This window comes from Leuresthes tenuis, unplaced genomic scaffold (assembly GCF_036924035.1).
Source record: "Leuresthes tenuis unplaced genomic scaffold, fLeuTen1.0.hap1 SCAF_17, whole genome shotgun sequence".
Classification (NCBI taxonomy): domain Eukaryota; kingdom Metazoa; phylum Chordata; class Actinopteri; order Atheriniformes; family Atherinopsidae; genus Leuresthes; species Leuresthes tenuis.
The window spans coordinates 6,326,288-6,350,856 of NW_027325371.1; the positions used below are offsets into that span (position 1 = coordinate 6,326,288).

Sequence of the window (24,569 nt, forward strand, 5' to 3'; positions counted from 1 at the left end):
ATCTTCTGCTGCTGTGGTGACTTCTCAAATCAGTTTAGGCTGGTCTGCTCCTCCTGTCCAGATTTTGGGCCATATTGACATGATAGCATCACGCAGTTGCTGCAAATTTGTCGGCTGCACATCTATGATGCGAATCTCCCGTTCCACCACATCCCAAAGGTGCTCTATTGGATTGAGATCTGGTGACTGTGGAGGCCATTGGAGTACAGGGAGCTCATTGTAATGTTCAAGAAACCAATTTGAGATGATATGAGCTTTGTGACATGGTGCATTATTCTGCTGGAAGTAGCCATCAGAAGATGGTACACTATGGTCATAAAGGGATGGATATATATATATATATATATATATATATATATATATATATATATAAAGATATACAAGAGCTGTCAAAAAGGAATGAATTAATTAAATATATTTATATGTATACACACACATATAGATATGTATAGATAGATGTGGTATTCTGCTTTCCTTGGTTGTAACGAGTGCTTATTTGAGTTACTGTTGTCTTCCTATCATCTGGAACCAGTCTGTCCATTCTCCTCTGACATCTCACATCAACAAGACATTTCGTCCACACAACTGCCGCTCACTGGATATTTTCTCTTTTTCCGACCACTCTCTGTAAACGCTAGAGATGGTTGTGTGCGAAAATCCCAGTAGATCAGCAGTTTCTGAAATACTCAGACCAGCCTGTCAGACACGTTCAAAGGGAAATCTCCTTTCTTCCCATTCTGATGCTTGGTTTGAACTTCAGTAAGTTGTCTTGACCACCTCTACATGCCTAAATGCATTGAGTTAAACACTGCATCTCCCCCTTATTTTGTGTAGTACTTGGTTCCTGCACTGGAAATGCACAGTTTTAATGGACAAGGACCAGGTAAAGTTTCTCATCCTTGAGGAAAGTTAAACATGAGTTTTGTGAACTGAAATATCATTAGTAAAATAAAAATTACAATTATTATAAAAAACAATAATTACAATTATAATAAAATACTATTCTTCTTTTTAAGTAATTTGAAAGCATTATGATTAAATGACAATCTAATGCATCATGACTAAAAAAATTTAAAAAAAATATTGTTAACTTGCCTTTTTGTGTTCCTCACATTCTGATCAATGCGTTTTTATGAAAAGCGGTTTGAATTTATTTGTAAATAAATAGTCAATTCCAATAAACACGCCTAGACTTGCTTATGATATAATAATATAGGTTGTCAAAGCAAACATGAATTTGCGATAAAAAAATGAATAAGCCACTGTGAGCGAATAAGAGATGTTTTATAATGTTTGATTAAATGTGTGTGGCAGCGATAGACTGTTGGACGGCAGCACTGCGTCCTCAGGCGTCATGTCTGCACATTAAAAGTGAAGAAGAAGAAGAAGAACATCACATTATTGGGCGGGTCGTTACGTCATTTCCCTTAAACATAGAACAAATGCATACTGTGCTATGCAGCTTTTTCAGTTTTCATTGGAATTGATTTTACGCTACATTTAGGTTTAAAGGATACAACGATAGCTGGCTGCTGTACACTATCAGGTCAGTCCACGTCTATTTCCAGCCTGGTGGTAGATCAAAGCTGTTTGAACGGTGTTAGCTTAAATCACTCACTGACATATACCACAGAAGCTAATGCTAACTACAAAGCTCTGTTCAGTTTGGCTGTTGTTGTTGTTGTTGTGAATTTTGCTGTTTTTCATTTGCATTTTACTTATGCGTTTAGCTGAAATAAACTAGTAATATTCATCATGGGTTAGGCAGTGCAAAGTAACTCTGTCTGGGTAACTTTCCAGGGACCCAACCTAACAAACAGCAGTTCGTTTGATCAATTCACGCTTTCAATAAAACATTACTTGCCTCTGGATTAGATCTGGATAAGACCATGGGAATAAGCGGTGACAAAGCTGAACAGGTTGAACTTTACTTCAACTATAAAACTTGTAGGCTCACATCTGCCTTCTGTTTGTCAGAGTATCGTTTCTTCCAAGTTTCACTGTAGGATGGTCATGAAATCATTATTCGGTTTTGGGTTGTTTAAAGTTGAAAACGTGCAGGAAGTTTGTGGCTCGTTTGTGTGCCAGTTTATGTCTAATTAAGCAACCTAACTTTGGCGTCTTCTCATTAGTTCTTTTTCTCATTCATATTAAGTCCAAAACTTACTGTTTGTTTATCTATCAAGACACTGTACAAAGAACCAATTTTAAATTCAATCTATAGGTATTTTTTGACGCAAAGACAAATAATTTAATCCAATTTCTTTAGTAGCATATACAAGGAATGCCAAAGATAACAGTTTGACAGACAAAAAATAGTACTTTTACATCAACATGGTGATTAGTTCATCTTGGCAACGTGTGTAGTGTTCTTAGATAGAATTGAATTGGAAACTGGATAAGTGGAAGGCAAAATAAGGCAACTTCCTACAACAGATTAACAGTATCTGAAAGAGACGAGCTAAACAAATAGGAATAAATCTAGTAAGGACCTGAGACATGATCTGATGGTGTAATTACAGCATTTCTGCAAAACTTGCATGGAAATGGAAGTTGTCATCCTTCTTCATATCCAGATTGTCACACATGGAGCCCTCCAGTAAACCTGGCTCTAACCAGGTGGCTGATGTGGTATTTGTCATCGAAGGAACAGCAAACCTTGGACCATACTTTGAATCTCTAAGGAAAAACTATATACTTCCAGCGATTGAGTAAGTATTTAGTGAATAAATACTCGCTGTTTACTATGTTGCTCCTTTATGTTGTCATGAGTTAATACCTTCATTTTATCTTACCTACCATAGATATTTCAACGGAGGGCCCCCAGCAGAAACAGATTTTGGTGGTGATGTGAGTCTCTTATACTCGTTCTACATATTCCAGTTAATATTGCCAGCATTTTTATTATTCCAATGTGTTGGTATGTAATATTTTTAATAGTCCGAAGGAATTCTACTTATGAAACTATCCCCGGGCTCTTTGTTTTTTGTAGTATGGAGGAACGCAGTATGGTCTTGTGGTGTTCAACACAGTGGACTGTGCTCCTGAGTCATATGTGCAGTGTCACGCACCGACGAGCTCTGCCTTTGAATTTGTCTCCTGGATCGACAGTATCCAGTGAGTTGTTGCAAATTATTACAAAGTTTATGCTCATCTTGTGTGATAGTTTCCTTTACTTAGCAGAAATATTTTGATAAAGATGTGTTCTGCATGTGTTTTTGCACAGATTTATGGGAGGCGGAGCAGAGAGCTGCAGTCTGATCGCAGAGGGACTTTCTGTGGCCTTGCAGCTTTTTGATGACTTTAAAAAGATGAGAGAGCAAATGTAAATCAGTGTGTTTGGTTTCATATCGATTACCACATTTTTCTGATATACAAAGTTCTTGTAATGTTTTTGCTTAGTTCAGACAAACTAGAAGTCGATATTAAACATCTGACAGACTGTGAGATGTTTTTGACAGAAATAAAAACTTTGGCTTTGGTGAGTTGTAAATACCACAAATAAGTGATGACAATCATCAGCTTCTCTACTGCCCACCAGACGCAGCCTTGTGTAAAGTGTAGCTTGAAAATTGTTAATATACAGTGTTTTTTTTTTTTTTTGTTTCTCCTGGAGTATACTTGGTGGTGATGAAAATGTCAGTTCCTGTCTTTCTGTCCGTGTGCCGTTGCAGAGGTCAAACCCACAAGGTGTGTGTGCTGCTTTGTAATTCTCCTCCATACCTCCTCCCTGCTGTGGAGAGTGTCAGTTACACCGGCTGCACAGCAGACAACTTAGTCAAAATCATCAGAGATGTGAGTATAAATGACTTAGTCTCTGTTGGGCTCTTGAATCACAGATATGCATTTTTCACTTAAGTGTTTAGTTTTTGTACAAAGTTGAATTTTTTTCTTTTTCAATGTTTGATGGTTAAAGAGGAAACTGATTTTAAGACTGTCTTAATTTAATGTATTTCCGTAGAGAGGAATTCACTTCTCTGTGGTGGCTCCTCGGAAGTTGCCGGCTCTAAGGGCTTTGTTTGAACGGGCGTCTCCGGTCGGAGGGGCAGTTGAACCCGTTTCTGACTACAGTCAGGATCCCTTCCACATGGTTCTTGTCAGAGGCATCTTGCTACCTGGTGAGAAAAACCCTTTAAGATGTATTTTGTTGGTCAGTCTGACTAGTCAAATCAATTAATTTCAATACTGAAATGGCACACAAGACTCTCGTATAATTATTGTTGAATGTATATTTATGGAGGAGTTTCACTTTGATGAGGCATTCTCTCAGCGTTTCCTTCTCTCAGTCAAAAAGCCCTGGACAAAATGAGTAAATGTATGTTTTAAAGCTATTAAACGTTGATGGACAGATTTAGTATTTAGTTGATGAGCATCTGTGTGTGAGGTGTTTTTATTTTAATTTTTTTAAGTTGATGACTTATGTGTGTGTGTGCTGGTAAGAGGTGCTCCATTGTTTTATCAACACTCCAAGGCGCCTCATCTGCCTTTCTTAACATGCTGTGTGGAAAGCACCGCAGTTTCTGCAGCTTGTCCAACTTCTTATACGCTATAGATGAATGTTCCCCCACACCCCCTCCATTGCATTTCCAGTTGTGAGAGTGCAAAGCTCCCTGCTGTGGAAAGCAAAAAGTACACATCAGACTGTCCACACTATCTCCTTTAAATCGCTGATGTTTGTGGGTGAAAATGGCTATAAAGAGATGCTGCTGACTCTGTGTACGCTACAGCTGTCGAAACCATAGTGCATTATCTTTATATGTGATGTTATACTGTCTCTTAGAGCTACAGTAGTTATCTTATTTTGGTTAGGATTATGTGGTTATGTAACAGAAAAAAAGTTATGAGGCACATAGTAATTTGTATTTTGTAAAGTGCTATTTGAAGACATTCTTATTTACTCCCTGTGTGAAGACAGGCAGGCATACATTCTGTAGAGGCTCTCAAAGACCAGTAGAGGGTCTGTAAGACAGGTAGAGAGTCTGTAAGACAGGTAGAGAGTCTGTAAGACGGGTAGAGGCTCTCTAAGACAGGTAGAGGGTCTGTAACACAGGTAGAGGCTCTCTAAGACGGGTAGAGGCTCTCTAAGACGGGTAGAGGCTCTCTAAGACGGGTAGAGGGTCTGTAACACAGGTAGAGGCTCTCTAAGACGGGTAGAGGGTCTGTAACACAGGTAGAGGCTCTCTAAGACGGGTAGAGGCTCTCTAAGACGGGTAGAGGCTCTCTAAGACGGGTAGAGGGTCTGTAACACAGGTAGAGGCTCTCTAAGACGGGTAGAGGCTCTCTAAGACGGGTAGAGGCTCTCTAAGACGGGTAGAGGGTCTGTAACACAGGTAGAGGCTCTCTAAGACGGGTAGAGGCCCTGTGAGACAGGCATACACTCTGTAAGACAGTTAGTCTTTTGGAATAATCATACAGTGTGATATTTATGTGCATTACTGGCAGAAACATGCTGAATTGTGTAGTTTTGTTGATCACCAGTCATGAGAGCTTTCTTTAAAGCTTCTTATCTCCAGACACACTTTGCATGGGATGTTACACATTTTTGGGTTTCTTGGTAGTGCTAATGACAACACTAAAATGTGCACCAATGCTATTTCTTGACTGGGATTTTTTTTATTGCTTGTGATTTACATTGTGCTCTTGCTGTTTTATTGATTTCTTTTTTTAATCTTCATTTTGGACACTTTCAGTTAGAGATGTCTTTACTTATATGGTTATTGTTGACTTTCATTGCTCTTTAAACGGTTCTGTTATCCTTTAATTTTTGGATGTTTTAAGCACACTCAGATAAAGAAAGAGCTGTTATTAAAGGATTCTCCCACATAGATGTGATAAATATGCAAGCAGTTTTTGCAGAAATGCTTAGCTTTTGTTTCTGTCTGTCTTTAGCTTCCACAGGTGGAGGACCCGGGCCACTCAAGCCTGTCCTCCCCCCTCAGCCGCTGCCTGGCAGCCACCCTGTTGGAGGAGCTTCGCAGGCCCCTCCCCCCATTAACCCAAACCACCCTTATCAGGTAATTGGCAAGCAGCCACCAACATAAGGCTCCCTGGAGGCTAATTCCCGCCATCGGCTTTTGGCTCTGTTTCAACACGTTGTGTTCATGTTCCTTCTGTAAAACGTTTAACCCAGCATTGTCTTCCTTTAATCTGCTTGCTGTCAGAATTCGGCCCCCATGACTTCTGCTCATGTGGCGGCACAGATGGTCATGGAAGCAGCCAACAACCAGAAGAATCGCTGTAAGTTAACAGTAGGCTGTTGGCCTTTGAGGAAAACTTATTTTTGCCAAGTTTTAACTACGATTCTGCTTGTGTTTTCGTGATCTGTGTGTGACCATTTCTTGGTGTTTAATAATAAAACCTTATACTTTTATAATAGATTTTTGCTGTTTTATAGCCCTTACTGAGCTTCCTACACTAGCAGAGCCTTGAATGCAGCCAAAATTAGGTGTAAATTGGTCTTTGTGTTAATAAGAATAATAATAATTATTGTTTGCTTTTACACTTTGTGCCTGTTGTAGATTTGTCGCACTCCCCCAAATTGGTTTGTTTCTCTTTCCTTCTCCCAGTCCCAGGAATGGTCAGCCAAGGTCCTCAGTTCACCCCTCAGCCAGCCATCCCATCAGTCCCCGGAATGAAGCCCAATCAGCCCAACATGTCAACAGTAACCACAGCAAACCAGCCAATGATACAACAACAAGTTCCTTCCAATCAGCAGCAGCCAGTCCCACCCACAGGACAGCCAACACCCAATCAGCAATCACAGGCTCAGCCTCAGCAGCAGCCCACAGCAAATCAACCCACGGTGCCGTCAGCCCAGCCCAACATGGTAAGTTATGTTATGATAATCCAAATGAACAAATGTCTCTCCAATACGCTTCACATAAGTCTCAGCTCTTGTTTTTACAACACAGTTGTTACTTGGGGGGGGGGGTATGCTATGGCTGTAAAGTGCTGACCTAAAAAAGTCAAATTCCGTATTTTGTTGGAACACTTTTAGCTTTATGATTCACATTCGCCGTGACGTAATTTTTAATAAGCTTATGCAAAGTTACGACTTTTATTTCTTTCCAGAGTTGCATTAGTTTTTCACTTGTGCTGATGATGAGAGGGCTGGACCGCTGCATAATTTTTTCCAGCACATCCCAAAGGTTCTCAGTGAGGTTAAGGTCTGTGATGGTCTGTCCGTGTGCTCCCTGAACCTCTTACAATTTCAGCCCAAAGAAGCCTGGCATTGTTATGTTGAAACATACCTAGCATAGCATAACATTTACCGTTCAGTCTACGTTCCCATCCTCATCTATGGTCACGAGTTGTAGGTAGTGACCGAAAGAACGAGATCGCGAATACAAGCGGTCGAAATGGGTTTCCTCCGCAGGGTGCTGGGTTCTCCCTTAGAGACAGGGTGAGAAGCTCAGTCACCCAGGAGGGGCTCGGAGTAGAACCGCTGCTCCTCCGCATCGAAAGGAGCCAGATGAGGTGGCTCGGGCATCTGGTTAGGACGCCTCCCTGGTGAGGTGTTCCGGGCACGTCCCACTGGGAGGAGACCCCAGGACACGTTGGAGAGACTATGTCTCTCGGCTGGCCTGGGAATGCCTCGGGGTCCCCCCGGAAGAGCTGGAGGAAGTGGCCGGGGACAGGGACGTCTGGGTTTCTCTGCTCAAGCTGCTGCCCCCGCAACCCGACCCACGAAGAAGCAGTAGATGATGGATAGATAGACATCTGCCGTTACAATGAGCTGTGATCCGATGATCACATGAGATAGATTCCCTCCGTAATGATGCTGATTTGTAAAAAGCATCCCACTATGCATCTTTGCCTCACCAATGAGAGCAAATTTTTCCTCTTCTCGTTGAGCAGTTGGATGAAGGGTTCATGGCAGTTTGGGGGTGTTAATGGCTTAATTCAGATGTTATAACCAAACTTAAACAAGTCAAGAGCACATTCACAGTTTCTGATTATTATTATTTTATGTGCAAAAGGAAAAACGACGGAAAGAAAGAAAGTGAGTCTCTTCCAAAATTTGCTGACATTACATCCTTCCATCATAGGAATTCAGGTTAATTAGTATGAAAGGGACTCATTTAGATTCAGTAAACACTTCCAGCACCTTGTGTGGACTTTTTCTTAGCTGTCAGTTTCCTACCTGGAATCAGAGCCTCCTTTAGAATTTTCTATCAGTCTGAGAAATCTTTTAAGTGCTATTTTTGGACCTTGTTTTGCTTTAAACACGGTCCTTTCCACACAGACTTGCACTCTTTTTTTATATAAATGAATAAAAGATTATAATGGCAACCAGCCCCTGTGGTAGCTACAGTTTTAGTAGAACACAAAGGGGCAAAATAGTTTCTTTGCCTATTTTGTGTAAATAGACAAGTGTATATTTCTGTTAAAACTACTCCTCAACTCCGCAGGTTTTGTCATGCTCTTGTGCTGAGAGTAACGGGTGTTAAATAAATTAAATATGTTAAGATTTAATGCTGGTGAATCTGGGTTTGATGTGTGTGAATACATGTTATGACCACACGGGTCAGAATGTTTTGGACAGAGTCAGGTTGAACATGGGTACAGCACTGTTTCTTTCTCAGATTTTGGAAATATTAGAGAAACTGTTGATAATGTTCCACTTTATTCACCGTTTCAGTCTTCTATTAGTTTGTGTTTTTTCTTTTGAATTGAAAGGTGGATTTTGTAGCAGTCAGAGGAGCTGCTCTGGTTTCGAAATGCACTGACGGGCTTCTTTCTCTCTTTGTAGGCTGGTGTCACTGCAGGTCAAGGCAATGCAAATCCAATTGGACAACCTCAAAGTGTAGCAAATAAGATATTGGCATGGACTGGCGTTCTGGAATGGCAAGAGGTAATGCAAAGAAATGTTATTTTTCAGTGTCTGATCTTATGACAAAAAGAAGGAAAAAAAGACATCCTGCTTTTACAGTTGTGTGCTCTGAAACTGAAGCTATGAAGGAAACTATATTAGAAGGTTATGCAAGTCCTCCAAACTCTGAGAGTAAAGCCAGTCAAAGCAACACTAGAGAACTTTGTGAACCTTAAGATGATGTGCTTCTGACTCGTTTTGAACTACACCAACCTTTGCTGTGCACATTCCTGCACCTGAAACTAACTGCAAATGCCTTTTTGTCAAAAATATAGACGATGCTTGTTTGTCTCTGAAACTAATTAGCGTAGCTTTGCAAAGATATCTACAAACTTAAAAAAACTGCCAGACTTGCTCTCTTCAAAATGAAACAGAATCTGCATCATGGCCAATGTTGTAGACATATTAAGTTTATTTAAATCTACAAAACATATATGTGGAGGTGTATTATTAGCTTAAAAAGGGGCCAGGTGCTTACAGCTGCATTTAGCTCCTTGACTAAAGCTGCTAAAGCAAATACATGCAAATGCATTGTTTTTGCCAGATTTATAATCATGCATACATATCAATCATCATGGTACTGAATGCACGTGCACCAGCCTGGTTTCCACTCCCATTTTTAGCCACGATTTAATGTTGATCGTGATCATAAAAGCAACATTAAAGTCAGTTTGACACTCATCAGTGATGAAGAAAAAAAGAAATCGGCTTTATTTAGAGATTTCATCACAAAAAAACTGCTGAATCTTAAAAGTAACAAGTGATCCGCTCTAAGTTGAGCCTAAACGACCCCACAGCGGACCATGCTACGCTTGCTGTGCTCCCCATGGAAGCCTCTGAGACAAACTCTAAATATTAGTTTTGTTTTATGGTGAATTATTTGGCTTCCACCTCATATGAGGGGTTACTGACTCCAGCTTTATATTGCACCATGAATGTATGGTAATCTATCTTTCCATCGTACTCTCAGCAATAAGAAGATTGAGGGAATTTTCCAAAATGTTGATTTAATAGACTTTACTGGACTGTGCATCAGCTGGCATTAGATAAGAATAAAGATGGCTTTAGTTGAGAACAACTGCCCTGCCAACATAGTGAGCCCATCACTACTGTCTCGGAACCATAACGCTTTATCGCCACCTGTTATTGGTTACTGTACATTATGATTAATTACACATCTTTTCACTCTCCTCCTTTTATTGGCTTGGCACAAGGTCAAATCAGTCAAGTGTACAGTTGCATTGCTGAGCCAAGAAAATGGATGTTGATGATATTTATGTGACACTCATGAGGTCTTCATGTGTTTGTGTTTGGTCGCCAAGTTTGGATCAATTCCCTCTATCAATTATAGTGTCATCCTCCCTCATCTGTTAAATGGATAGAATAAAGAGTAAGAAACTGGAAAGTCTAGATCTACGAGAACGTGCAGTCACAAAGAACCTGACTGAACAAATTGGAGAAAAAATTGAGACATTGCTCTTAATCTACAACATCCAGCTTTCAGAGCTGGAATTGATTATTCGCTGAAGCAATTTATAATGTTGGGAAGAATTACGCTAAAGAATCTAAAACTCATTTGGAGAAAATGCTTGTTGATAATACAAGGGATGCCAATGCAATTGTCTGGAGTTTACACTGAGCATCGTATTATCATTATGGTATGTTCTGTAATGGCAGCACATTTCCTGAAGTCTTTTTTTATCGTCTAAAAAGAGGGGGCAGCACTACTGTCAGTTTAACAAACGCACTTTTACGTCCACCTTTGATTTAAGGCAGATTGGATTGTTTCGTTACTATCTGCATCTTTGGCTCTGTTCCTTTCCTGCTGTAGCAAGCACTAGAAATAAATAACCTGTTTGTCAGCAATGCAATAAATCTGTAATTGAGTACAGTAGACCTGACTAATGTGTGATTGATTAATCATTTATCCAGTATTGATGTCCTGAAGATGAGTGCTGGCAATTCTCCCAATGGATTTTTTTTTCTTTTAAATTGCTTGTACTGATTGAGGTCAATCAAAAGGAATGAGCAGGACAAACTGCTTGTCCAGGGCTTTACTGGAAGTCCCAGATCCTCTTCAGACCACAATGGATTTTTTTTAAGCATGACTGTAATAAAATTTGAACTGGTCTTCATAACCCTGCCCCTGACATCGGTGCCTCTCTCTCTGGCCTAAAACAGAGTTGGTGCTACTGTAGCACCAGCGTTTAGGGCTGAAATCAATGCTTTGGTATTTGAAACAGAAGTTATTCCAAGTTGGACACTGACTCAGAACCAGCACTGGAACCGCTTTGTTAGAAAAACTCTGAGATTGTAAAAGTAATGTTTGGAATTTGTTTCTTCTGGTGTTCTTTTCACTCTCCATCCCTCCAGAAGCCGAAAGCCTCATCTATGGATTCAGCTACCAAACTCACGCGTTCTCTGCCATGCCAAGTGCATGTGAACCAAGGAGAGAATCTGTGAGTTGTAAAGGAAGCATTACAGATCTCATCTGTATGAGCTGTGAACTGTTCAACACACACACACTTTTTCTTTGTGTCTTTTAACAGCAACACTGACCAGTGGCCACAGAAGCTCATAATGCAGCTGATTCCACAACAGTTACTGGTGAGGTTCTTTTGTTTTCAGCTCATTAACATGTTAAGCTGTCTCATTCTTGTTCACATCAGCGACGTCTATATGAATGATGCATCACTAAGTCATCTCTTGTCTGCTCTTTCTGTAGACAACCTTAGGGCCTCTTTTCAGAAACTCTCGAATGGTCCAGTTTCTCTTCACCAACAAAGACCTAGAAGCACTGAGAGGCCTGTACCGCATTATGGCCAATGGTTTTGTGAGTATACAGGCTTCCTCTGCCTTCCTCTGAAGCAGCTGTGTCCAAGTCCTCAATCTTGTCCATCATTTCGTACAATTCTTTGTTTTCCATGAGTGGAAACTGAATGCACGTCTCACCTCTGTTCACTAGCTGATCTGAACATGAAACCATGTTGTAGTTTTGTGGTAAAGACTCTAGAGGGGGATCTTGGCCATGCAATTTATTGTTTTTAATCTCTAATATATTTTGAATATGATTGCCATCTTGGATAAAAAGCTTGGATTTGCAGAAGGATGCCATCATTGTAAAAGTTGTGTCAATGTGGTCAATATTAATCAGGAAGTACCATTGAGAAATGGGGCATGCATTTATAGAATTCAGCCCAACTGAGCTCTGCCTCTTTGGTGAATTCAATTTATGGCCCAATGCAAGCACAGTATGAATTAGGTTAATACCATTTGCATTCAATTTGTAAAACCAATATGTTTGATTGGGCAGAGGAGCTCAGAAGTAGGTTATGTCCCCAAGCCTGAGCCCATCACTTAATTACAGCCAGGTCCCATGTCAGGGTGTTAATCTGCCCTGTGACCCTCTGTGCAGGCGGGCTGCGTCCACTTCCCCCACACCACTTCACCGTGTGAAGTGCGGGTGCTGATGTTGCTCTATTCTTCCAAGAAGAAAATATTCATGGGCCTCATCCCCAACGATCAGAGTGGATTCGTCAATGGCATCCGGCAAGTCATCACCAACCACAAGCAGGTCCAGCAGCACAGAGCGGTGAGTGCTGACGGGAGCTGTTCGGTGTGGGTATTACAGAAGTGCGTCAGCAGATTGAGCAGCTTTGTTTCAGGCGTTAAGTTGCATTGTTATCGACAATTTTTTTCAAACCCAACATCTATATAGCAGCCAATTTGTTAAAGGCGTATAGGCCTGGAGCCTGCTGATGTGATGCAAACCTTTCTTAGATCTTTTTGTTAATGTTTATCAAACAAACATCAGTTTAAAACGATTATCAAAGGATTAATATGGAAGGAACTTATCTTCTTGTGCAGTCTTTCACTGCATAATGCAGATAAATTTAGATGTTCACACTTGTTGATCTGCCATCTTCGCAGACACTTATTTTGAGAAGTGTAAAGTTGTGAAATTCAGCTGTGAGTGTCGGGTAAGTATTAATTTTGCAGGATGTCAAGATGTTAATTTTATGTGAAGTAATGGTGTTTCACAGTTTTAAAGGACAGGATAACAAAATCTGAAGATGAAGCCCCTCGTTTTAGTAAAGGCAGGCCTGTTCTTGTTACTGCTGCCTTGATCACATGATATGAAAATGTAACTTTCTATCTCAGCTCATCTTGATTTCCTGAATTTCCATCACACAACTCCACTCCCACTTATTGCCCTCATGGAGGGGAGGTGCTGTGCGACCGTTAAACAGTGCAGCATCCAGCCACCGTGTTTTTCCTGAAAAATAAAGCTTGTTGACAAGTTTACATGAGTTTGATTAGGTTTCTCTTCATACTCTGCGCTCATCAGCAACGTTAGCGCTTGTTTACTCATCCCGCTAATTTCACATCAGCCCTATATCCGACTCATAAGCCATGTTTGAATGCGCATGAGGGCATTTAGAGAAGGAAGAAGACATGAAATTATAATTTCTTTTCTGCCTCTTGTGTATCATCACATATTCAGCACTGCATTGCAAATAAAAAAGTGCCACAGCAATCTTAACATAATTAAAATTGCAATTTGGACCATTAGTTAAGGCTTCTCTCTGCAAAGCCCTGAAGTGGCATTCTGCGGGAACAAGATCTCAGCTGGTCCCTTTTACAACAAGTCAGAAGTGAATATTGTTCCCCTCAAAGTGATGCAGGTAACTGTGATGAAGACGGGAGATGAAACACAGACCTAAAGCCATGTGCTACACTGCTATCGGTGGTGGGAGAACACGCCGTGTATTAGGTCAGTCCTACGCTTGTTTGTTCAGATTCAGTGAGACGAACTGAATCTGTTTTGGAGAGGAAACGCGCCTCATTTCTCCTGATCTTTCCCCCGGTGTGGAAACTTACTGCAGCACAGCACAGTAAAACTTGGGAGCAGTTCCCGTCTTGACTGATTCATTCAAAAATGCAACACCGTGCAGATAAAATGCAAAGTCGTCGTCATATCATCGCAGATTGGAGGGCTGTATTTGTGAATAATAAGATCTCTCTGTTGCCTGGTAAAACAACAACAGCTTGCCTTCTTTCTTGTTGCTGAAACTGTTTCTTATGTTCAGCTGCATGTGGATGATGTATGTGACTTTTCCCTCTCCAGATTATGCTGACAGGTTTAGTAATCAAGCTTTGGTGTGTTTTAAACCATGAAATCTGAAATGGCAAACTCCTCACCAGGTGGTGCCTGAAGTTAAGTCTCCTCTGAGATGGTTTTCACTTTCAAGCTGCTCTCTCACAAACAAAGTGGAAAAGCAGGCTCACACTTTCAGCTTTGTTAACGCAGTAAACTTCATTTACATATAGCAAATATGTGTACTGTGAATATAGATTATAGATGCAGATAGTGTATTAAAATGGCCAACTGTCAGCCTTTAATGCTTAGGATAGACAGAAATTATATGTATGTTTCATTTTATTTCATTTGACTGTTACCAACATTTTAAACCATAAGTTAAAGTGCGTTTAGGATAGGACTTTTTTTTTTTAACACACCATCTCACAATGACTCTTCAGGTTTCTCCTCCTTTCATTGCTGTAATTCAGATAAAGCAGAGTAGATCATATGAGCTCATAGATGGGACACTATGAGCTCATAGTTAAACAGAACCATATACCTATGATTACTGACTCCTTCTTGCTTTTGCTCGTTTTGCTTGTGCAACAGTTGGGTGGAGCGGGAGCTCCAATGCAGCCTGGTCAAGTTCCCCCCAATCAGAACTTTCTCAACAGGCCTCCTGGTCCTCTTCCTGTTTCCCATGGTAACGTCCAGCAGCAGGTACATAAACCCACTCTGCGTTTGCATGTCGTTTGCGTGTTTTTCCACATCTCGCACTGCCTGTTGTTGGTACCTTGGCTGCCTTGGTGCCTGCTGACTTCTGCATGCCTTACGGTAACTCTTTCCTCCACTGTCATTCTCTTTGTTTGCCCCACCTCCACCACTCTCCCCCCTCCTCCTTCTCTCTTATCTGTTCTGCATCCAGTCTGTGGTGGTGGGTATGCCCCCTGTTAGTCAGGTCTCTATTATGGAGGAGCAGCAGAGGCAGAACAACATGGTGAGAATCAAATAAGCTCTTAATATACAAGCAACATGTGTTCAAGGATTCCATGAAGACTTGTGCTTATTTATTTATTTTGCTGTTATTATTTTGGATTAAGCGAAAAACCATTCTCATTGTTCTTAGATTAAGCTTTATTCCTCACAGTGAAGGCTGTGTTTCCGTGAACATAAAAAGTCCGACTTGCTGTCACTCACATCTCATGGCTGAGCGTCAGGCCAGAGGACTGTCGGTTTCCTAAACGCATGTCTCTTGAATGTGCCTGATGCAGCACGCCCTTTTAACAAACTATATATTCAATTACTAACGTGCATGTGCAAGTTTATTTATTTTATCCGATGGGAACTGTCTGTACTCGGTATATGATGAAGCTTGTCAGAAGATGTGATATCGCATGTTATTGTTATGAATAGCTTCAAAATGGTAAGCTCAGATTTCATTTGTAGTTCACTTAATTTGCTGATCATATTTAGGTCCCCTCCAGTGTGGAAAAGCTGATGACTTTCCACCAAAATCTGTAAAATGTTTTTTTTTTTTTTTTTTTTACTTAAAGATAGATTTTTAAAGTACAATCACATAACGTTTCTTCCCATTTCTTTCTGTTCTTGTTTGTTCGTGGTTTAAAAGTTCTCTTAATTTCATTATATTTGACCAGGTGGGTGGGCTCGTCTAAAGAAACTGCTTTTCTGTTTGTAGACCTGGGGTTTACTCTGGCGTTGCTCTCACTGTGAATGTTGTGATATCAAGGCTCTGTTTTGGGGTAACCTTGTGAAAAAAACATACAAAAGTGATGGGACTATAAACTGCATGGCATTCCCTCAGATGGCAATGAGAGCAACTGGACCAACCAATCAACAACCAGCAGTCAGTGGAGCTCCACCCAACCAGGTTGCACAGAGCGGACAAGCCCAGCCCCAGGGTCCCATACTGCGCCTCTCAAACCCAGGAGCCAATCCACAGCTTCGCAGTCTTCTTCTCAGCCAACAGCAGCCAGTAAGAGTTCAACAAATGGCTCTTTGAATTAACTGGCTCATCGTGAATGTCTGACAGATTGTAAACGTAACAACTCCTCTAGAAGCCTGAAACTTTGCAGAAATTCATGTCCCTGTTCTGTCGGTGTCCTTGCAGCAGAGCGGGGTGTCTCACATGCCAGGGATGATGTCTCACCAAGGTTTAGGACAACAGTTGGTCCACCCGACACCAGGAGGGGGGGCTCAAATGCAAGGCCAGTGGAGGCAGCCCTTGGCAGGTCAGAAAACATCCTCTACGGACTCGGAGAGAGTCGGAAGTATTTGATTCAGTAGACATCAAAATGTATTTTATGTGCCTGTTGCTGTACATCTAAAAGAAGAACTCAAACGGTCACATTTCTCAAACTGGACCTTTTTTTTCTTTGTTTTTGTTCCGCTAAACAACGGAAGCATGTTGAAAGACGGAGAGATCCCTTGTTTAGGATGTTTTGTTCGAATTCATCACTCTGCGTGTGAAATTTCACAGTACAGCAGACCTCTGTTAGATTTTAAAGCCATCGAATGCAGCCATCTGTATCTAATATAAATATTATTTTTAGATATTTGTTTAAGTTGGAATCAACTGTGCACATTGTCCAAACGTCACTTTTTCTGTGCATGCAGACTAAAAAGGTCTGCAGATGAGTTCTTTTCAGTAGCTGGGTTGGTTGCTCTTTATGGTTTAGAAATGTGATTTATTTGGCACCCTCCAAAGTCTCCCCAGTCTAAAATCTGATCAGTGGCTTTTATGCAAACATTTATTTGGACTGCTTCAACTCACACAGCAGCCAGAGTTCTGATATGAACCAGTTCTACAGTTCCTCCGCTGACTTCCTGTTCAGCACAGAGGCACCTTTAAAATGCTGTGAGGCACTTAACGATTTGGTCCCCCTGTACATCTCTGCCTTGCTTGACTTGCTTGAGTAAATTCCACTCAGTTTTCTCAAGTCATCAGATGCAGGTCTTTTAGTTGTTCTCAGAATTAAATCCAAATCTGCCGAGTCCTTTCAGAAACTATGGTTTGGATCTTAAGAACAAACTTACCTGCTGGTCTGAGGATCAGTGCGACTGTGTCTACATTCAAAACTAAACTCAAAGCGCTCCCGTGTATGTTTGTCATGTGTGTGGTTCTATCCGAGCACCTGTAATGTAATTAAACACCTATCCTCAGCAGAGAGGTTGCTATAGCTGCAAAATCTTTGCTTATGATTGCTTATTTCAGTCAGGTTGGATTTTACTTGGAGAAAAGAGCAGAAATCCATACAGTTCAATAGCTGACTTAAGAATTCTGAATTTGTTTTAGTGCACCGTGTAATTATTTCAACTCCCCGTCTCTGAAGGTGAAGTGCTACACGTTGCCCTCTCTTTATGAGGAGAAACAAAGCCCGATTTTAACTTCTGAGAAAGTTTGAAGAACCTTTCCTCCTTCTCTGTGCAGGTCAGATGCTGATGCCTGGAGGTCAGAGAGGAGCTGTGCCCCAGCCTGGGATGCCTCAAGTCTCCAGTGTCATGGAGGATGAAATCATCATGGATCTTATCTGATGGAGCGTTATGGACTCAGGAACCTTCTTACAGCTCGGACATACACATATGCTGTTTCTCTTTTGCTACAAATGTTCTACATAATTAAGAAACTAATCATGAGTAGTTTCTTTTCCTTTTTTTTTTTTTTTTTTTTTTTTTTTTTTTTTTTTTTTAAACGGGACTGAGCGGCTGGAGTTAATTAAGGGCAGACAATGCGAGCATTAGTTTCTCATGTAAATGGTCAAACCATGGGCATGCTAATCCTTCATGCTCCACACTGGATTGAGCCTGTGGTAAGAGTCAGTTATACTACTCGTCTATAAGTTTTACATTTTATCATTGACTGAAAGTGTGTATTCTTTTAATATAGATTTACCTTTTCCTATCGTTTCTTTTTTTTTTAATTATGCATCAAGTTTTATGAGAATAAAATAAAATCACGGAGCGCAGATGATTGAAGAAGTGGTTTATCGCACAGGGATGTTCTGCTGATATTGATCAGCCAAAGTTTTCACAACCTTTGTTACTGCAGCGAGAGAGATACTGAAATAGACACAGTAATAGATAGTTCAGTGTCTTTTCCTGCCAAATAGTGTCACAGTGTTAATTTTAACTACTCCAATATGTCATGGAACCATAGAGGGCCTCCCTGTGCCAAGTAGTCCTACCAGATGGTATCAGTTGGCCATGTTTCCATTGGCATAAACTACAATCAGGCTGGCTGCATGTGTGCATGGCACAGACTTCATATATATGCTCACAGACTGCTTTGACAACTCGCCCTCACATGTAAGCATGATGCATTCAGTTTCAGTCTTGCTCACCAGCATGTACCTGATGGCTGCTTGAGCTGCAGAGCAGAACTTTCACGAACCGCTCACGACGTATTCACATATCTCGGACTTGGACACACAACAGGAAGTGATGTCAGACCCTGTCACCTGGGAGACAGAGATGGTTGCTAAGATACCGTGACAGTGGGTTCTTGTTTCTGAGCTTTTGCTCAGCCCTGCTTTCGCATGGACTCACACAGATAGACACTAGTCCCTCAGTGGCTGGTGTTCATCCCTCCCATTCCTTAATCACTGGCCGGCCCTCGGAGCCCAGCTTAGCCTCACTTTATCTTCCTCTCCCTCTCTCACTCTCCCCATCTCCATCTATCAGCTGCTATCTCACTTGCGAGCTATTAGCGCCTGTCTGAGCTCATAAGTTTTTCAGTATCTCTTTTATTAAAGGCAAAAATGTCCATATAATGAACAACAGAGGTAAATAAAGTGGGGACTAAGTTGACCTCCAAGCATGACCGTCATTTGGTGCACATCAAATTGACTTATTCAAAGGAATCAATTTTAAATAAAAAAAATAGATAAATAAATAATACATTCCCTTGTTCATCTTTAAAACCTCATTAGCCTGACACTATTTTTACTGTTTTCGACAGTCATGGAGGGGGGAAAAAAGCATCTGGTTCAGGTTGGTTTCATTGTGCTCGTGGACTGTTACTGACATTGTCATTATGTCATAATAGTGAAAAGGTAGATGGGAATAGTTTGTTGACATTTTTGTGCAGAGTAAGTTTTGGAAAATGCAGCCTAGAATAAATAACCTGGTTCTATTAAATAAACATGATGCAATAAGGCTTTAAGTGCCTTGCTGCATAAATTCACATTAAGGAAGTAATGAGATTTTCTATAAACTAGTAAAAATCCTTAATGTAATAAAATGGAAAGTTCTGCATGATATCAGGAAATATTCAGACGCCTTCACCTCTTTTACCTTGCAGCCACATACTATTGTTGTTTAAATACACCCCCCCCCCCCCCAGACGAATGTCCTCTTTGAATTCCTTAATGACAATCAAAAGTACAGTTTTGAAATTTAAGGAATTTATTCTAAACGAAAAGCTGAATCATCACATTGACATGAGCATTCAGACCCTTTACTCGGGGCTTAGTTGAAGCACCTGTGGCAGTGATTACAGCCTTGTGTCTTCTTGGGTATGACACGCACATGGATCTGGAGATTTTCTGCCATTTTTTTCTGCACATCCTTTCAAGCTCAGTTAGGTTGGACGGTGACCAGCTGTGGGTAGCTTTCTCAAGAGAGGTTCAGGTCAGGAAGCTGACTGGGCTGCTCAAGGATATCAGACTATTAAACAGGGTTACATAGCATCATCAGGTACAAAACAATCTGTTGATCAATTTCCTGGTACATTGATAAGTAGGTATGATATGCGAATGATGTGGTGCTAACCCTCTCCAATGGGGCACAACAGAGTTTCTCCCGTTGGATATCGTACGTTTTGCACTTCATTGTTTGTCAAACTTCACTTTTGTTTCAAGTGCAACCGTTAAAATAACCTCCCACTGAGACCAAAAGGGTCACAAAACTGGAAATATGTTGATTTTTTTCAGGGTTTTTTTAAACTTTTTTTACAATTTGCCAGCAGACTGAGTGGCATCAGAAGGTGACAGCTTATACTATGTCACTTATTTCTGCCGTAAATGGAAATAAAGCCCAAAAACCTTTAGCATGGCAATCAAACTCGGTCGCTTTAGCTGTATGCACAAATAATTGAGAGAATATTTGCCAGTGGACACGTAATTCTTCTTGGAAAAAAACAGTCATGTGAGTTAAATGTTTACTGTGTTCCACACGTGATCCATTCTCAAAATGTGTTTCTACACAAACCTTTTGTTTTAGAAAAAGCAAAAACCACCTCAGCTTTTTTAACGTTTTAACATATTTCTCGTTTTCATTAACCTTTACAAATGCATGTCAAGGAAACACTGTTATTACCCTGTTAGAAGGTGGTGAATAACCGGCACAGTCTGTGATCATCAGCATTCTGGAGCAAGTTTAATCTTTCCCCAGCTGCAGCTGGAAGAAAACCCACACATGATGATCCCACTGTCATGCCTAAACATTAGGATGGTATTGGGCTGATGATAAGTGTTACTGGGTTTACTTTATTACATTTCTTTGTTTATCTCTTTTCTTTCTTTTGCAACTGTCAAGCAAGCTTTCATGTGTCATGTCTGTCTATCCCCCCTCAACACACTTCTGCCTTTACAGGCTGTTGCTTCAACTTCTAGAGTTGGCTTTTATTCTCATCATGTAATATTTTAGTCCTTTGGAATTGAAACTCATCCAGTCAATTGAATTTACCTGCACGTATCAAATGGTAGAAACATCTTAAAGATTATTGAGCCTAATGGGATGTGCAATTGCTAAATTTAATAAGAATTTAATAAGAAACTCAACTACTGGCATGTTGGTGTAGGTCTTTTAAAAATATATACATGCAACTGTTTAAACAAGAGGAATAACTAATCATGATAATAACTCTAACTTGCTGAAAAAGAAACAATGGCCAAATGTTGTCTGCACAAATTACAAACACTAAATAAAAACATATTGGTTCAGCTAAAGTTCCATCAGTTAATACTAGCTAATACTTGACCATTTATTTATTTTTTTATTTTTTTAAATTCTGCACGATGCAAATTTGTTTCTAAAGTGTAATATTCTCGTTGCACAGCGGCTGTTGCCTCATCGCATTGACTTAAAATTTTCTAATTGTAGCATAATGAAGAAAAATGTGTTTCCTAATTATGGACAAGGCAGCCCATGTACCACCTACTCAACCATGTCCTCCAGCTCCTCCTAGTACATTAGGTCTAGATTCCCAGACTATTGTATGAGTTGTCAACCCCCATTAAACACACCTACGCATGAACCAAAACTGTCGCTCAAAGCAGTTTGTGTTACTGACATGAAACAAAATCCATCGACATGTTTTCTTAGATATGACTTCTTTCATTTATTTATTTAATGTGGACACTAAGATATAAATGCATGCGTCTACATTTGGAGACTGGTAGAGATCTGACTCCAAGGGCTGGTATCTATGAGACTTAAGTTAATCTCCCATCAGGACAAATACATTTCAACTTATTTTTGCTTTAAACTTCCCTCACTTTCACTCATATTATCTTTAATTTTCAATAATTTACTTATTTTAGGTTTAGGCACATAAATCACTTTTGGTTTAGGTATTCAAATTTGAATAGTTTGTTGAATAGTTCAGTTTTGGCTAAGGTAAGAAAACCGTAGCTTGCCTTGAAATAGACCCCCTCATAATGTCTACTTTCAAGGATGGCCAGATGACAAAATATCTAAATCTGAGTTTTCTAAATGAACAAAATGTAAGGATATTCTATTAATCATAAAACAAGTCCTGTGATGCGCTGACTTCCCTATTAGAAAGTATTTGAATAAGAATATTTTCTTCAATATGCCTCCTATATATTCATGACATTTGCATTAAATATCTTATTAAGCACATTAAACACACTTACCCTTGAACTTATCAAGCAACTTAGGTCTGTGTGGTTTGACAGATTTTTATTGTGAAGTGGTCTGGGTCAAACTAACAGTGGCCTGAAATTAGCATGTAAATTCTTTGTGGCATTCTGCTTGTTGTCTGTGTCGGTTTTTGCCATTAGAAAAGCAATGGACCGATTTAAGGGCCAGTTTTGGGAGGCTAAGCGCTAGTGATGAAGATTATACAGCCTGGTGGCAGAAGTGCTGCTCAGCATAATGGGGTTTATAGGCCTGGGGCCAGGGTTTGTTTTATGCCCTGCCGGAGGAGGTGTTGACAGGAGCAAGCGATGGAGGAGCAGGACAAACGGTCTTGCTTTTAAGCCTCACAAACGTAGGTCAAATGTGTTGGAATGGTCATGGTAGTAGGTGGGAGCATATAACACCTAAAACTGGACTGTATTTATGTCTTAAGGGGCCTGTCGGTTGAGGTTCACTTGGTCTTGTGGGTAGATTGACTGAGCTCTAATGGATGCTTTTACCAGATAGGACTGTTTTGGGGAGGGAAGGAGTATTGGCTAAAGTGGTGGAGATGCAAGGTTGGTTAACTCTGTTTAAAAGAGCTTCTTCTTTCTCTGTAGGTGAAAACACTGTGTTTCAGAGTGTACACAAGCATAGGCGTTGGAGCATTCAACCCTTGCGTGCTAGTCACGACAGCCTGAATGTTCAATTTGGTATCACACAGGTTGGAATCCCTGCAGCCGGTGGCGTGCTGTTTCACCATCAGATACGGATCAGGGCTCAGTTAAGGCCTCGGAGGCTGTGAAGAGTTCAGTCTTGAGACAGCATGTGAGGAAAGAGGCGGAGAAGCCAAAGCAGCAGGAGGAGAAAGGCAGGCGGCCTGTTCTCAACACCACCGGCCTATCTGCCCCACTTCCTCTCACCACGACATTCCAGCACAGTGTGGCAAAGGCAGAGGTTTCACACCAGTGTAGCAACTGCTGGAGAAGCCTCAGGACCTGAACATAACCCAGGGCCAAGAGAACCCCTGCACGTCTCTCAACCAATATGCCAGCACAGCACAACACATAAAAACACAAGACAAAACACGAGAGGAGAGAATTCTCTCTTCCAGAGAGCAGAAGCAGAAATACTTGATGGCAAGCTTTTTGTCTTCATATGAGGCACATTAATCCTCACAGTGGCTCCCATCTTTATTCATTTATCGGCCTGTGGTGTCCACTCAATCAGTCAGTTAAAGGCTGGCCTGATGGAGCGAACGCTGCAAACCTACCACAGTGAGGGAGGAGAGAGGCGGGGAGGTTACACTCCACTCCATATAGCCTGAGCAGACACTGCAGTAGAGAGACAAACAGAGTGGGTTGGGGAGGAAGAGGAGGAAATGTGAGGGGGCTCTTTTAAATAATGAGCCAAGGAGGGAGGAGAAAGGGTGAGAGGGGGAGGTGAGACAACTGGAGGTGAAAAGAGAGCAGTGAGATAGAGAGGTTCAAAGTAAAAGAAGGGAGAGAACAGTCAATATCAAGAGATCCAGGACAACGACAACATCTCTACAGACTACTGAGGTATGTATGTGTGAGCGAGCGAGGGAGGGGGAGAAGGACAGGAGGGGAGGTGAGGAGAGAGTTGGCGGAGGAGAGTGTGTGAGAGTTAGCAAGAGGGAGGGATATCCACTGCACTGTTGTGTGACTGGAAATTTAATAGAGCGAGCAAGGGAGGGAGGCAAGAAGGCAGCATGGGAAGGGAGAGGAGAAAAGGGAGGAAGGAGAGACGCAATGCAAAAGCACTGAGCGAGAGCTGTTGTTAGAATTACAGGGGAGTGGGACAGGCTGTGGATGTTGTTAGATCCTCACTGCAGAGTGTGGGGCCGGGGATGTGAGAAGGAGTCATGTAAGCAAGAACATATTGTGCATAAAGTGGAAAAGGGCAGAGGAGGCCATGAAGAGCACTGTAAGACGCCTACGAAGAGAGAAACAGGTTGGCCACCCTGTTGCTCCATCCATTCTAAATATGTAGGGATCACACATTACCCTGATTCCAATCTAAATCATACCTGTTGTGTGTATATGAGATGGACAGCACAAGAAGAAAAACACGTGTGTGAGGGGTGTGTATGTGAGGGCACGTGTCTGTGATGGAGAGCTGTGAAAGAGCGATCCTCCGACTCTCAATATAGAACGTTATCAGTCCAGCACTAATCACCCGTCTGAACACCACCCAGCCCCCTCAAACACTCACCCATCTTTTCACCTCTCTCTCTCTTTCTCTCTGCTATATCTGATGGACACACTCAACCACCCACCCACTCTCTGGCATACCTCCTCCTGTTAATATCTTGCTGAGGTGATTGACAACTCTATCCAGACTAGACCTCTACCCTTAACCTGACCTTGTGTTCCCCTCTGTGTTATCTCTGGGGAGTCTTTGATAAACTGTTATCACATGAGATCAATCACATAACTGTTTATATTCTTTAAAGGGAAAATGTAGTTTCTGAAAATAAACTCACAAAGGCTCCTCCTCCTCCTCCTCCTCCTCCTCCTCCCCTCTTTTCCTCCATCACAGCACGTCAATCAATACACCTGCACAAGAACTGTATATACCATGTATTTGATGGGATCTGCAGTGGCAGCAGGACTCAAATCCAATGAGGCAGTGCTGTACAGGTGGGGTTCAGCACTGTGTGCAAGTGTTGCCAAGGGAACCGGCTAAACACCATTTGTTCCTTGTAACAAGCAG

At 41.2% G+C, this 24,569-nt stretch overlaps 1 protein-coding gene across 2 annotated transcripts; it reads left to right on the top strand.

Annotated features, from left to right (window-relative positions):
- The first annotated feature begins 1,414 nt into the window (after nt 1-1,414).
- Nucleotides 1,415-18,361, top strand: med25 (mediator complex subunit 25). Of its 2 annotated transcripts, XM_072368714.1 has the most exons (20): nt 1,415-1,546; nt 2,577-2,711; nt 2,805-2,850; nt 2,993-3,117; nt 3,227-3,325; nt 3,675-3,795; nt 3,962-4,118; nt 5,890-6,014; nt 6,162-6,237; nt 6,567-6,826; nt 8,753-8,854; nt 11,246-11,331; nt 11,422-11,479; nt 11,598-11,705; nt 12,288-12,464; nt 14,565-14,675; nt 14,881-14,952; nt 15,778-15,948; nt 16,084-16,204; nt 17,404-18,361. In XM_072368714.1, the coding sequence occupies exons 2-20, from the start codon at nt 2,587-2,589 to the stop codon at nt 17,505-17,507; spliced, it is 2,244 nt and encodes a 747-aa protein (XP_072224815.1). In that variant the 5' UTR covers nt 1,415-1,546; nt 2,577-2,586; the 3' UTR covers nt 17,508-18,361. The 2 variants fall into 2 exon arrangements, with proteins under 2 accessions (XP_072224815.1, XP_072224816.1); XM_072368715.1 differs by lacking the exon at nt 14,881-14,952.
- The last annotated feature ends 6,208 nt before the right edge of the window (nt 18,362-24,569 follow it).

Coding starts and splice junctions, on each gene's coding strand:
- med25 (XM_072368714.1), top strand. CDS start 2,587: ATGGAGCCCTCCAGTAAACCTGGCTCTAACCAGGTGGCTGATGTGGTA. Junction 15,949..16,083: donor TTCTCAGCCAACAGCAGCCA/GTAAGAGTTCAA, acceptor GTGTCCTTGCAG/CAGAGCGGGGTGTCTCACAT. Junction 16,205..17,403: donor GTGGAGGCAGCCCTTGGCAG/GTCAGAAAACAT, acceptor TTCTCTGTGCAG/GTCAGATGCTGATGCCTGGA.